Source organism: Nipponia nippon, unplaced genomic scaffold, assembly GCF_047370975.1.
Source record: "Nipponia nippon isolate SJK-2023a ecotype South Korea unplaced genomic scaffold, ASM4737097v1 scaffold_8, whole genome shotgun sequence".
Taxonomy (NCBI): Eukaryota; Metazoa; Chordata; class Aves; order Pelecaniformes; family Threskiornithidae; genus Nipponia; species Nipponia nippon.
In genome coordinates, this window is record NW_028262402.1 from 21,168,156 (window position 1) to 21,183,051 (window position 14,896).

The 14,896-nt window shown below is 39.3% G+C and overlaps 1 protein-coding gene across 6 annotated transcripts in view; it reads right to left on the minus strand.

Moving 5' to 3' along the window:
• The window catches only part of GAK (cyclin G associated kinase), a 77,326-nt gene that overhangs the window by 6,830 nt on the left and 55,600 nt on the right, over window positions 1-14,896 (minus strand). For all 6 annotated transcript variants that reach the window (XM_087741409.1, XM_087741407.1, XM_087741406.1 and 3 more), the window contains 6 exons: window positions 13,999-14,169; window positions 7,476-7,610; window positions 6,994-7,113; window positions 3,380-3,592; window positions 1,808-1,956; window positions 244-420 (listed from right to left, as the gene is read on the minus strand). In XM_087741409.1, the coding sequence (XP_087597535.1) occupies window positions 244-420; window positions 1,808-1,956; window positions 3,380-3,592; window positions 6,994-7,113; window positions 7,476-7,610; window positions 13,999-14,169 (965 nt within the window). The remainder of the gene's footprint in view (window positions 1-243; window positions 421-1,807; window positions 1,957-3,379; window positions 3,593-6,993; window positions 7,114-7,475; window positions 7,611-13,998; window positions 14,170-14,896) is intronic.

Here is a 14,896-nt window from a genome sequence, read left to right on the forward strand (position 1 = left end):
CTTTCATTTGTTAACATTTGTCTGTCGAATTCTGTGCTCTGTCAGGATGACAAGAAAAATCTTGTACTACCTGAATGCAGTAGGACACCAAATTCACCAAATTCAGAAGCCAATGGAAGCAAACTGAAGAGCATCTAGGGTGCTGATCAAGAAGCAAGGCTGCAGTACAGGTCAGTGAGTAGTATGGTGTGGTAAAAGCAGTTTGCATTCCTTCTAAAGAAAAGATCAGAGGAACACACTCACCTTATCTGGATGAACTACAAGCACTGCTTTCCTGTAGTACTTCTTTACTTGTTCAGGAGTTACTAGATCTGCCATGCTGACTGGTTTCCACTTATTTTCCCCTTCCCAAAGCACGGTATGAAGAGTGGATATTAATGCTCTGATATTTCTCTCCTTTCCTTCAATCCATTCAAGAATCTAGGAAAAACAGAATGTATAGAACTGAATGCATCACTGTAAGCATTCTCAGTCTACCTAAAGACATAACCTTCACTCTGTACAAGACTACAAGATTAAGACCCAAGTACAGTTGTCTTGCTGCATTCAGCCCCCAAGTCCAACTGTCTTACTACATTCTTCTTTCTGGCATCCAGATCATTAGCCACCCAAAAGTGACATTTTGCATCTGCCACTAGGGAATAGCTCATTGTTATTAGTTTATTGCAGAAATTCAGTCATTGCAAGAGTAATTTCTGATAGTTACATATTACAAAACTCTATATAATTAATGACAAGAGAATTGACAGGAGTAATTAAAAACATCTGTTACAATTAACATTAGTAAACTAATGTTGTGCCCTGACAGGGAGTTAAAGTTCTTGATTCATACAGAAGTTTCAGAGGACATACATTAATAGTTAATGTTTCCTTAAGCAACGTGAAGGGGTGCACAAACTAAAGTGTTCTTTCAGATATCCCCATGAAAGTTGGTTAGAATAACTGGCCATTTCACAGACTAACTGCAGTATTCAAGCCACTGTGATATAGTGATACAGTGTCTTCATTAAACACTGTTATGTAATATGAAAATCTCTGTCTTCTGTTAGCAGTGAGTATGGTAAATAAAATCCTGTATTTATTTCTATTTATGGTGATTTGTGTTAAAAGTTACCCATATGAGCTGTGCACACTCTCTTCAGGTAAGACACTTTGTGAAAACAAATTTCAGCATCCCTCCAAAAGTTCCTTCATGAACTTTTCTAAAGCACCATAAAGACTACAAAACTGAAAGTATATTACTATGTGATGCTATGAGTAATACAAAGAAATCTGAACAGCTGATCAGGTAACAGCCCACAGACTAGTTCTATAGCCCATGTCCAGAACTGCATCCTTTAGTAATTCCTTAGGACAGCAGTAGCACACGTTAACCAGCAAATGCAAGTAAGTGATCACCCTGGAGAGAGCTATTCTCACCTGCCTGTTTTTTTAAGTGTAGTTTTGTATTAATTGGCCAAATCTATCTTTTCTAAGGAGACCAGTGGGAAAACTAGATGTAAAGAACAGTTCTGTCTTCAAGAAACGGACTCTTACAAGAAAACAGGTTCTTAAATTCTCCAAGATTAGCTGAAACAAACAGGAACTTGCATTCCCATCCACACACTTTTTGTGCTGTTGTCACTGCTGCTTCATTGCCAACTGACTCTTGTTTATGCTAATTAACGTCTATAGTCATATGATTTAAATACAGACAAAATTTCATTCTGCTTCAGTTTGCTCTGTTAGTCATTGTATCCTTCTGCTCTGTTATCAGTAGTTCGAAGTATAAGCTCAGATTTACACTTAAAAACACTGCTAAACAAACCTTGAGTTTCAAGGGGTCCATATCTTTAGACATTTCTTGTTTTCTCATCTCAGCAATGGTCTTTGGTCCCTTTTTATCAGATTTAGCTGAAAACCCTTGATTGGATAAGAGATCCTCAAAGTCATTTTCTGAAACTTTTGGCTTTTGACCTATAAAAGGAGAAAAATATTAAATGAAAAGTGATATAGGAGAATACATTAATGGGGGAAATACATTGCACTTAGATACACCTGCATGACATTTCTCACTACCATGATAAATATTCTTCAGTGGCCTGATAAACTCCACAAGACTAACAGAAGGACAGGAATGAAAGGGATCACTGACAAGCTTTCAGTCCAGCAGAACAGATAACCTCATGTGCATACATGTGACTAAATACTTGCATGTCCTCTTTTTTTCAAAAATGGAGTAGATTCAAGGGAGTACCCATCTACCTATTAATGATTTTGGAAATGGTTCCATTTTTCCACTATAAAGTAATTCTAACTACTGTGCAGCCGTTTTTCAAGTGACCATACACTCAATACTCTAGTCAAAAGTATGTAGTCAACATTTAAGTATATTGAAACTTATGCAGAATAATGAAGGAATAAAACATCAACATGAATAGCCATTATGGAACCAACAAATTTTAGAGAACTGTAGAATAACTGAATTCTGAAGAGGATCTCATCTAGTCCAATCCCCACTCAAAATGGGGACAACTTGATAAATTTCCCAGGTCCTTGTCCAGTTGAGGTCCACCTGTTTTCAAGGATGAGGAATCACAACATCCCTTGCCCTGTTTCAGCATTTCATCATGCTAACTGAAATTTTTTTCCCCTGTTCTCCAGTCAGACTTCCTGTGCTGCAGCTTATGCCCACTGCCTCTCCATCCTGTCAAATCCTTTCAGATACAGATCAAAAGAATCATTTCAACTTACAGAAGTGCCTGCTGTCCACTTATATGCCAGTGAAAGGGAGGCATAATCCTAATATCAACCCACCAGGAAATTAAAATTTTCCAAGAAGGTTAATGTAGAAGAGGCCATGCTAATACCTGTATCTCTAGGTTTGCCTACTCAGTTGGAACATCTTAAGGGACCGGTTCCAAGAACAATTCCACCTGCTCCTGTCCCCATCATTGTTTGAAACAAGAATTGCCAGTAAGTTTAACCTCAGTCTTTAACACTAGCCACTATTCTTCAGCTAGGAAAAACGTTGCATCCTTTTACCTGTGTATCACAAGCAGACTAGCATGAAGCCACGTTATCAACCATCTCTCCCTGGATGGATCAAATTTACCTTTCTAACCCAGTGATACAAAACCAGTACCCACATGGGTGAGTAAATATAGCCTTGAGACTTTATGCCCAAACTTGCAAATATTTGGGCCATGGTCAGCTTGTCTCTGCAATACCCTAGTGTAGCTTTGCAAAAGCAGGACACCAGATTTGCCAAGCTCTTTTCAGATTTCTACTAGATACAACCTAAACGTAAATAAAAAGACAAAGGTACAAGAGTTTCTGCAGCTAATCGCACAATGGACTAACTGCACACAGGCCATAAATAATGCCTTCAGAAACTTACCAAAGCTTGGGGTTCTGACTCCTCTTTCCTCTCGTCCTCCAATAACACTGAAGTTTACTGTGTAATTGGGTTTAGCTGCTGTGCTGGATTTAGTCTGGGACTGCCATGAAGTACTTTGTGGTTTTGTGGATTTCTGCCACTGATTTCCTGACTTCTGAGATGGAGCAGTCTTCTGACCAAAGCCACTACTCGAGAGTCCACCACTGGAGGAACCTAACAATAAAGACTAAATTAGTTGTTCAGTTTGGTATCTGCCACCTGTTTAATACAAATAAGACAGTTTGGTCCTGATATCTAACCACGTAGTTCACAGTGATACCACGATACAAGACCAAGTGTAACAGAAAAGTGTGTAAAATGAAGTTAAGAGTCTCATTAACAAGTAACTTGGATGGCAGGAGCTAGAGCCATTACTGAAAGTCCTCCAGCCTCTTACAACTCAAGCTCCCAACTGTCAGTTTTAGCAGAAGCATTCACTCTTGTCTGACTGGCCAGTCCTGTGTAAGGCCAGAAAATAATTCAGCAGTGGCAGTAGTTCTGCCTCCCAATTCATTACACTTCAACATCTGTTAATATGCAGAGGACACTGAAAAACTAATTATATGATCAAGAAAATGTAATATATTGAGAATATTTTCAAATGAGTGCTTTCAAAGTGTCTAGTGATTTCTTGTACTACTGTTTAAGAAAGACAAGGTGATTATTCTGCAGCAGCATTAGCAGGGAATGTTGCACATGAATAAAAGAAGCACTGAAGCCTGCCTGTTGTAACCACCATGGTGTGATCCATAGGCCTCTATCAACATAATATTGACTAAATTTTTAGTATCCCGTTTCTCTTCATTAAACCAGTATAAATAACACTGCTTAGGAGCTTCACCTGCTACTCACTTTGGGAAGAACACACAGGGCTTTTTCTCCACTCAACAATACTCACTGTAAACAAATTGAGCAGAATAAAGCTCCAACCTTTTAAATTCATTACTCAGCTTTTTGTCTCACTGATGAGAATAAACCAGAGATTTTTTTATTCTAAACCAAGCCACCATTAAATTGCCCTTAATTGACTTCCTTTGGAAAGATCCCTAGAAACTCAGTTGCCTTGACAAGTTGCATATACCTAGCATATATTCATCACAGGGAAAAAATAGCATGATGACTGAATTTAGATAAAGCTTGACATTTTGGAAGAAAAACATTTTATACCACACTTATAGCATCCTAAAGCCAATTAAGACCTCTTCATGTTGGAAGAATTCCCTAAAAATGACAGAACACAATTCAAAACTAGTGGTCAAATATGGTTACACACCTGAATCCAGCCAAGAAGTATAATATGAATGAAATACTGACACTTCAAAACTAGAAATCTTTATAGCTTGGTCTTGAATGACAAACTTATGATCCTGTCTCATTATTTTCTTGGAGGAAGATGAATTAGTATTTGCATCTCCACATACGTTATTAATCAGCTGCTGCTCCTTAGAACCTAAGCTTCAGCTCAAACATACTCCGAGCCAGTATAAACTTAACTGCTGTTCTTTTTATTTTTCCCCCCTTGTATTCACCCTAAAGCCTCAGAAAAACCACCCAAGCTTGTCAGGGTATACACAGCAATGTAAACTCTGTTTCCTCTGTCAAAACTGGTTCCCCACACCTTGGCTCTCCTGATAGCTCTTTTTATAGCTACTGCTCATACTTATAACAGCTTACACAAGAGGATGTCTCCCCTGGGCCACGTACAAGATACCATACTATACCTCTAAATACCACACCTGATAAAACCTAGCATTGCAATACACCACCTGATAAAATCTAGGATTGCACTGTTTTTTCATGAAAGCACTCAACTACATAGTCAACTCCGTCTTCAGTCACTTCTAACTTGTGAAATTTACAGAAAAAAATCCCTGTTAAGAGTACATGACCTCGCAGACTGAAAAATAGTATCAGTCTACTACTCTTTCAAAGCATTCTACATTCATTATTTCAGTCTTCAAGGCCAACCAGTTCTTCCTGTAGGACAAGCCATTGCCTCACTATCAGCAGGAACTTTTCAACACCACACTCCTACTTTCTGGTACAAGATCAATTCCTAGAAATTAAGAGTGTGAGAACGCCAACTATCACAGAACACTATTGGTATCCTACCACTAGCTTAATACGCTACTACTGTCTTTAGCTATTGTTTCTTTTCTGTTTATATAACATTCCCAATTAAGCAACTCTTCTTCCAGCATAATGACTTGTATGTGAAGGTGAAAAAACACCTATGAAAAAGACAACACTGAGTCTAAACTCCAGTTCTTTAACTTCTTGAAAATTCAGTTCAAGCCTGAGAAGGTTAACTAGCACAGTGACATCTGGCTACTTTTTAATGCAGTCATTTTTCCTATTGAAAGTTAACTGAAAGACTAATGAATTGACCTAAATCCTGCTAAAATCAGTACAATTTCTTCCACTGGTTCACCTGCATCTCCAAGTCAAAGGGAAATTTATTTTTTTTTACTGTCACACTATCTATACATTTAACAAGTCCATATTAACCTGAATTATTAAACTAGAAAATTTTTGTAAACTGTTTACTGCAGAGCACCCTTATTGGTACTGCTTCAACACTAGCATTTTGCAAGTAATTATGTACAGGCAGCATAATGAAGCCAAACATTGTATGTTACCTTGTGTTTATATAAGATAATTCCACCTAGAGGATATTCAATTCAATACACAATGCTAACTGCCAAGGCAACAGGATAAAACCTCTGTCAGCTCCCAGCTAAGGGAAAAGCACATTTCTGCAATTCAGCAACTCAGCCAACTACAGGCTGCTCCAAATAGTTCCTAAGACTCTTGACAGCTAGTCACATTTAACAGCTACAAATCAGCCATTTGCTATGGTGGTGTGGTCCTGAAATGCAAGGACCTCAGCTCTTTTTATTGCCCCTAGTTTTTCTGCTGTTTGAGAATGCTGCAGAGCTAATTCGTGAGTTTGGGGTGAATATAACATCCTGGGGCAAGTGTTACTCTGCGATGTGTCTCATCTTCCATAACTTCTTGTGCACATCACTGCAAACTGACAAATGTTCATAATGCTCATGGTACAGGTGTACAAGTATGGGCCTGATTTGTGCTCATCTTACAAAACATGACAAATTTGAGTAGCAGAGCTATTGAATTCAAAGAAAAGTATTGAATTAAAAGGAAAACAACTGCCACTTTGAACCGAACAAAGAATTTAATCCAGTTTTCATTTTATATCCTTCATAGTGTGGTACCAATAAATGCTAGATAAGAAACCTCATGCTCAGTTATTGAATCAGCGACCCCTGGTTTCTCTTACCTTCTCAACTAGATTCTGAAGTATTAAGTATTTATACTGTTTCTAAATCACAGCTGTGGTTATCTTCTGAAATATTATTCTAGATGCTTCACACAATCTCTGTAAAGATTTCATCTTTTCTTGTTACTTGTCTGCTCTTGGCAACTGCCTCAAGCTGGTTGTTAACAATTAAAAGGAAACAATTTCCTTTATATAAGCTATCAGTTGCATTTATTGGTACAAGAAGCAAATCAAACCACACAGGCATTAAGTGTAGTCCCTTAAAAGATCTCACCTGGAAGACCAGATCCAAGATTGGCAAGATCAGCAAAAGGATCAAAGTTCTGAGATTTAGCCTGGCTGAAAGACAGACCTGAAGACACACTGGACTGGCTCCCTGTGGTAAAAGGTTGACCTGTATAATAAGAAAACGTATCATGTACTTGGTGTATCTGGAAATTGAGAGAATGAATAAAAGTACTATTTCCACAATACCTCGTGTAAGCCTCCCCAGCTTTCTGCTCCATGACATCTTTTATCATGACAAGGATCACCATTACTATAGACAACAAACTATTTGGTTCCTCTGCCTTGAACTTATTCTGAAAAACCACACAAGTGCCTTACTGAAGGGGCATTTAAGCACAAAAGCATGGAGTCCTTTAAGCAACAAAGGAAAAAGGCATAAAGACACATTCAGCAGTTTCAGGTGATTAAACTGACCAAGTCTGGAGGGTTCCTTATACTCTCTAATGGAAAAATTTCATTTCATAATACCTTCAAAAAGAGGCTTCAACTGCGGTGATGCTACATTGCTGGTTGCTGAGGAATCTGCCCAAGAATCCCATCCACCTAAAAGATCTGGGTGGCTTGTAGAAGATGATATTTTAGGTGGGTCTGGTGTCAAATTCCCTACAGAAGAAAAAAAAAATCTTATGATTATTATTTTGAGAAAACCATCACAGTAATGGATATTTTGCCAATACCAATAGAGCTGTGTACCACATTGTCAGCTACAATGGCCAACTACATGGCTTGCTTCAATTTCTCCATAACACAATCATGGACTTAAACAGGACTCAGAAGGGTTCTACCACTGGAATTCCTTCATTTGTATTTGAAACATCCCATGCACTTCATAGAGAAGATATTTTCATGCACAGGCAATGCTATGAATTTAACAGCTTAGGTCTCCTGGGCAAAAGGACTAGCTAAGGGAAGACTTCAGGGCACACTGCTCCTGACAACACAGCAGGTAGCCAGAAAGCAGCAGTGCTTCATGAGATGGTGCTCTGTATCACTCAGCAGTCTGGGTGCTACACAGGTGGAACCAGGTCACTTCAAACTGCAAGTTTGCTTACCCCAAGCCTCATGTGACAAAGGGAGCTCTTGACAAACTAATAGCCTTTTTAGGTTCAATACATGAATGAATACATGCAATTAAAGAGCAGGACACAGGAAGAGTTCTCTCTTCTGGGAAAAGATCGAGACTCACTAGCTCCATGGATAAAAGCCGCTTTTCTGTGTGCAAAGCAAAACCACCATGCTAATTGAAAACAGACAATGAAACAGTTGCATTCAAAAGGATGCAAGGGTGCTTCCACTAACTTCTAGGAAGTGTCCCATCCAACATAGGGTTATAACTGCCACCCCTGATGCTTGCAAATGATTCCCCCCTTTCTCACTCACACACAGTATGAGGTGAGCCATCCTCAGAATGAGAGGTCCTAAATAAGGAACACCCAAAGCTGCATGAAGCTCTGAGCATTCCCTTTGACCACAGCTTGCAGAGACTCACAGTGAAGCAGGACAGCTTGGAATGCAATTGCCCCTTCAATGCTATGAAAACAGTCAGTGCTACAGGGAGACATGGTATTTCAGCAAAACCAGTATGTTTAGTGGTGCTTAAGACATTTCAAAGACCTAGCATTTGGAAAGCTAACCCAGCCACCCTTACAAAAATAGTGACATTTTGATGCTTTGGATATTTTGACTACTACCTCACAGCTTTTCATTTCCCTCGGCTTCTGAGCTTCACATTCTGAATATTGATACCGAACCACACAAACTATTTTATTTGAGGAAAGAATTTCAAGCAAATTAAATATCCCCTCCACCACTTCAATTCACTAATTCTATTTATACATAGATCTTACAGTTGCAAAGACAGCACATCAAATACTCTGCAACAAATGTCTGCCAAGAGCCTGTATTAGAACAGTCATCTCTGCTGCATGTGAAGGCAAACATCAGAATAAAATGCACGAAGTAGCCGCCAAAGTCTTCTGAAGGTATAGCACAATTTTCAGCCCTTTCTCCAGACTTAAGCCTCATCTCCCTGCCTCTGAAACCATGGAGAAACAGTATTTGCCTCAGTACTCAGGACCCCAGCGATCTGCTACACAGCAGTGTCACTGACTATAAATGTCAAAGTATCCGAAAGTGTCTATTTATCAGTTTAGACATTTACTGTACCATAAACCACTCCCAAACATTAAGGGGGCCTTGAATTAATATTAGTATTGATTTTTAAGCTGGAAATAATTTTGGCTTATGATCTCTGCTATTATAAGATTTTTACAGCAGCATGAGGAAATTTACAACCATTTACGGAATTAACACTTTTCCTATGATAAAACCAAGTTGAGAGAAATAAGAATAAAGTAAACTACAGCTCAATGTATTTGAAAGATTGAGAATACACTGTGGGAATCAGTGTTTTATAACTGCTGGTTTAAGAGCAGTCAAGTTCATCACCTCCCCCACTCTGAACAAAGCAAGGAGTAGCCTACCGCAATGTACAGCAGTAAATTCACTATGAATAGCACAAGCTCACATACATCCACTACATTTATCAGAAAAATCTGAAACAATGGAGTACAATGTGCAATATACTGAACAGATAAGACTCATCACCTCCTGGAACTGTTTATTCTTATGCTATAGTCTTTCTAGTTGTAGAACTTGGGAATCACAATAGATTTTAACACCAAGAAATAGAATTACCAACATGATACTCTGACTTCTACATATTCTGAAGAGGTGTGATGAGACCACATGCTGATTCCCTTATTTTTGTAACCTGGCACACTAGAGTTCATACAGATACATTAATGTAAAGGAGCTGAATACCTAAAGAAAGGGTAAAATATGAAGCATAGTTAAATATTCCAAAAGTTGAAGCAATTGAGATCATGGGCAAACAGATCCACACCTGCTTGTCCCTGAAGTTCTTTAATGCGCATATTTATAATCCTTAGCCATACAGTAGTAAATGACTGGAGGTCAGGGCATAGTTCTTTACTAACACTGCTCAAACCAAACTAAGATGTAAGAATAAGTTGGTGGTAATCAGATCACACTTTCCAGCTTCCCAAGAGAGACCTGCATTTTACTATATCCTACACACAACTTCACATTAGGTTTTCTTTATTGAACTTGTCATCTCTACAGGAAATCCTTTAAATCGCAGAGGACAAGAGGATTTTCTGTGAACCAAGAGGCTGGTTTAGTATGATGCAAGGTTTTTTTAACCTTGTCTAAAGCCTGACTGAGAACAGTCATCACAGAAACTAACTTCTACTCAGGAGACTACACTGGTCACTCAGGTTTCTTTTGATCACCTTTCAGATCTCCTGCTATCTTTTGATCAGATCAGTTCACGCTCAGAGGGAAATACATTCCTGACTCAACTTGCATTAGAGATGACCTGCTAGTTGCATATCCAAACGAACCAATTCTGTTCTCAAAAACGCTTACTGAACAGATACCTACTAAGGAAAAATGGACACTTCTCCAGCTACTGACAATATCTTGTTTTTGCAAGTGTGGCCACTTAAGAGCAGGTTATTGATTCTGAAGTGAACAGCCATCCCACCTACTAGCTTCTCTGCCAAATTACTACAGCTTTTCACAGCAAATTAAATTACCTTGTTAATACACTGCCATTTTAGCAGCAACACTTTCATATTACAGGATGGAACACGTTAACAGACCAGATATTCTTTAAGAACTACATTTCCTACAAATTGAAATTACATTTTAAAACTCCCAATATTAAATTTCAAGCGACATTGAGAAATACAAGTCTAAAATTCTCATTCTTGAACTTGTGTTCACTGAAACAGCTTTTCTCCTGGTATCTATAGAGGTTTAGTAATTGTTTACTATGGAAGAAAGTTTATCCATCACTAAAATTTAATTCTAGACACTTATTACTGCTCCAACAGTAGATTCACCATATCTCATGCTGCAGCTTACTTTGAATGAACACTGACATTACTAATTTATTTTTAGTTAAAATTGTCTCACTTTAATGACCTCGTGTTTGCACTTTCTTCTGCTCTCTCACAATTCTTCCAAATATGTCATTTAAGAACACGCTCTCATTTGCCCTTCCTTCTCCAGTTAGTTATCATGTCCTTTCACTCACACTCACTCATTCATATTCAAAGCATTATAGCTATTAATATTCCAAGCATTATAGCTATAAATATTCCTAACTTCCTTAGTAAAATTGATATCTGTGACTGGATGGAAAGCTAAAGGCTCAAATACATACTTCATTTCAGCTAAACACAAAAAAGCTGTAATTTGAAAGGTAAACTCAAAAGAACATGAAATGTTATCCCAATTCCTCCATTTCCACAGGGTTTTTAAAGCCTGCATAGCAACAGAAAAATATTGGGAAATCACTGTATAACAGTAGACTGAAGAGAGATTTTAAGTATCTTTTCCCTATGTTGACAGAAAGCTCCAGAAATTACATTAAAATAGCAGGTACACTAATGCTTTTACCAGGGTGCAAGTTACCAACCAAAATCGGAAAGAGTAAGCATAAAACCATAAGCATTGAAGTCGGATGTTAAAATGTATTTTCTTTTGTACTTGCTCAAATGTTACTAACAACTGAACATGGATGGTGGTCTCCTTGACATTGCAGGTAACCACGTAGAGAGCAGAAATTCACATTTATGTATTTTTCCAACTTAAATTTAGTACATAAAAGGCTTCTCTCATGTAGGGACTGGAGCACCTCTGATATAAGGACAGGCTGAGGGTGCTGGTACTGTTTAACCTGGAGAAGAGAAGGACTGGGGGTGGGCAATCTTATCAATGTGTCTAAAAATACTTAATGGAAAGAAATAAAGGCAACTGAGCCAGCCTCTTCTCAGTGCTGCTCAGTGGAAGGACAAGTGGCAATGGGCACCAACTGAAACACAGGAAACTCCATTTAAACACAAGATTTTTCTGGAAGAGTAGACAAAACACTGGCACAGGTTGCCCATAGAAGTTGTCGAGTCTGCATCCTTGGGAATAATAAAAATCAGCAAGGACATGGTCCTGAGCAGCCTGTTCTACTTGACTCTGCTTTGAGCAGGTCAACTGAACAATCTCCAGAGGTCCCTGCCTCTGGAGGAAGATAGATTTTGGCTGAGATGATGCTCCACAGATGAGTGTTGACCAAATCTTCTACTGAACAGAAAGAAATTACAATCTGTTTGATAACCTCATGCAGTAACAATAGCGTCATAACTGAAAGTGGCATAAGACTGGCAACTATGCAAATATACAAATAAAACATACAGCTGTTATTGTATCTATAGGACAGAACAAATATGTTGCAAAGGAAGCAGTGAGTGGGATGATATCAGCAGAATCAACCACAGCTGGAATATAACACCTTAATACATGGTGCAGAGGACAATCAGGTAGCCTTTTATTTCAAGGAGAAAGCCCTCATCTCAGCCAGGCAAACACTGCATCTTTTTTATGCTGTTTCTCTATAGCTCACACTCAGACTGCATCACCCAGAGGCATGGTGAACTAGACCAACTGTCCAACAAGGAGGGGCAACCCAAAACTGCACGCAATAAGCTCTGGGAAGAAAACACTTCTGGATTCAGGGTGAGGAATGTGATACCACCATTGCTAACTGCCTCCAATTTATAAGTGGGGGTCTGCAGGGGTGGCCTGGGCTGCTCTGTGCTGGACACAGCCAGCTCCATCAGACCCACCAGAGGGCACAGCTCCGCTGAGCTGAACCCAAGATAGTGCCACCTCTGGGAAAACATACGAAAGAAAGGGTAAAAAATGCTGCACAGCAGCTGTGAGAGGAGTGAGAAAAGTGAGAGAAGCAGTCCTGTAGACACCAAGGTCAGTGGAGAAGGGGGAGAAGGTGCTTCAGGTGCCAGAGCAGAGATTCCCCTGCAGCCCATGGGGAAAACCACAGTGGAGCAAATATCCACACTGCAGCCTGTGGAGGACCCCACACATGTGGGCAAGCCCTGGAGGAAGCCGCAGCCCATGGAGAGAAGCCCAAACAGCAGCAGGCTCCTGGCAGGAGCTGCAGGCTGTAGAAGACCCATGCTGGAGCAGTCTTCCTGAAGGACTGTACCCTACAGAGCCCCATGTTCTTGAAAGACTGTAGCCCATGGGAAGGACCCACACAGGAACAGGACAACAGTGTAAGGATGAAGGAGCAGCAGAGAAGAGCTGTTACAAACTGACCACAATTCCCATCCCTATGGAGATGATCCACGCTTTTCTTTGAAAATCAGATCTAAAAAGCAACACTTCTGGCTCTACCATTCCACCATTTTTGCAAGAGTATGTTTCTCTTTAAAGAATGAGCATGCTTAGAAGCTCTACTTAGTAACACTTTGGAAATAATGTGCTTAAGATGGAGATATGGGAAGACCAAACACATTAAAGCTTTTTGTTTAAAGATGAACAGATTTTAAAATACATGCATGAGCAAAAGGCTTCACCAAGAATACGTCAGAGAAATTACATGAAACAAATACAATTAGAGGATTACATAATGTCTCTGTAAGTATATTACCAGAATGTATTCAGGTCAAGAAGGTCCAAGCGAGCCTCAGCTTGCATTTTAAGAACTGGCTGTACTATAACTTGACTTTTTCATTTCTCTTCCAAGGCTTCCAGAAAATCTTTAAAATCTGAATACCATCAAAATAGCATTCTGCCATCAAGAAAGTAAGTTTGCAGGTGTTTGTGTACCCTCACTTCTAAGAACTCTCAGAGGAAACTCCAGCTCCTAACAAGAGTCTAGCAATACTAGAAATCCTCTCGCATCATAAATATTAGCATGACATTACACAGGAAGCCTTTGCTACTTGGTGCATTTGTATCTGCGTTCCCAGAACACAGAGCTAATTAAAACAGCAGTCACAACAAGTGGATCTATTAAGACACTAATCCACCTTGACTAAGCTGAAAGACAAATGCACAGGGCAGCAGAAACTGTTAAGAAACAGAACACCAGAAGCACACTTACCTAAATTCAAGAAATCTGAGCTGGTAGAAGGAGGAAGTGAACTGTGTGTGGAAGGAAATGTACTAGCTGCAGATGTTGAGCTTGGATTAAGGAAGTCCCCAAAGAGGTCTGGACCAGACAGGGCTTGATTCTCTGAACTTGATGACATTGTGAATGGGTCAAAAGGATCAGCTAGAAAAGAAGCAGAAAACAAGATTACCTTACAACAAATTTTAGAATAAAAGTTGCCCCCAGAGGAGTAAGGCTTTTTCACAAAAAGCAGAGTTCATGTTGGTAACTGCAGCAACCTTCTGAGAATTTTTTGTGGCAAAGAGTCACCATCTGCCCCTTCTTCTAGACATGTGTGCTTTCATGTCGGTACAAAAAAAAAGTATTTCAGCCATACACAATATGAACAGCTACATCTTCAAACACAAATCCTTGGCAGGGCTGCATACATTCAACAACACTGTTAATTTCATCTATGTAAGACACATTAAATTCGAGTGATCACCTGCATTCTTCTCTTTAGAAGAATTCATTTGTTAAATGCTCTATAATGCCAAACCTCCAAAGAATTTAAACAAAACAGACTATTAAACAACTAAAAAGAATATCAAGTAAAACATTCTTACTACCACTCTGACTTGAAGGCATTGGTGACTCTGGGGCAGAAAGCACGCCAACTCAAGAATGAAAAGCAACAGAAGCAAGGCTTTCAACAGGTCTCTAGTGATCAACGAAGAAAAAACTAACTGGAAGAGTATTTATAGACAGCATGCGTTAACATGTGACAGTCAGCTGGAATCATGGCTCAAGATCTTCCTGTTTCTGCTGCCCTCTAGGGTCACAATCCTGAAGAGCTCAGGGACTCCTGCTAGATTCACTCGGAAGCTGATGAGAAGGAATAATCCTGCCA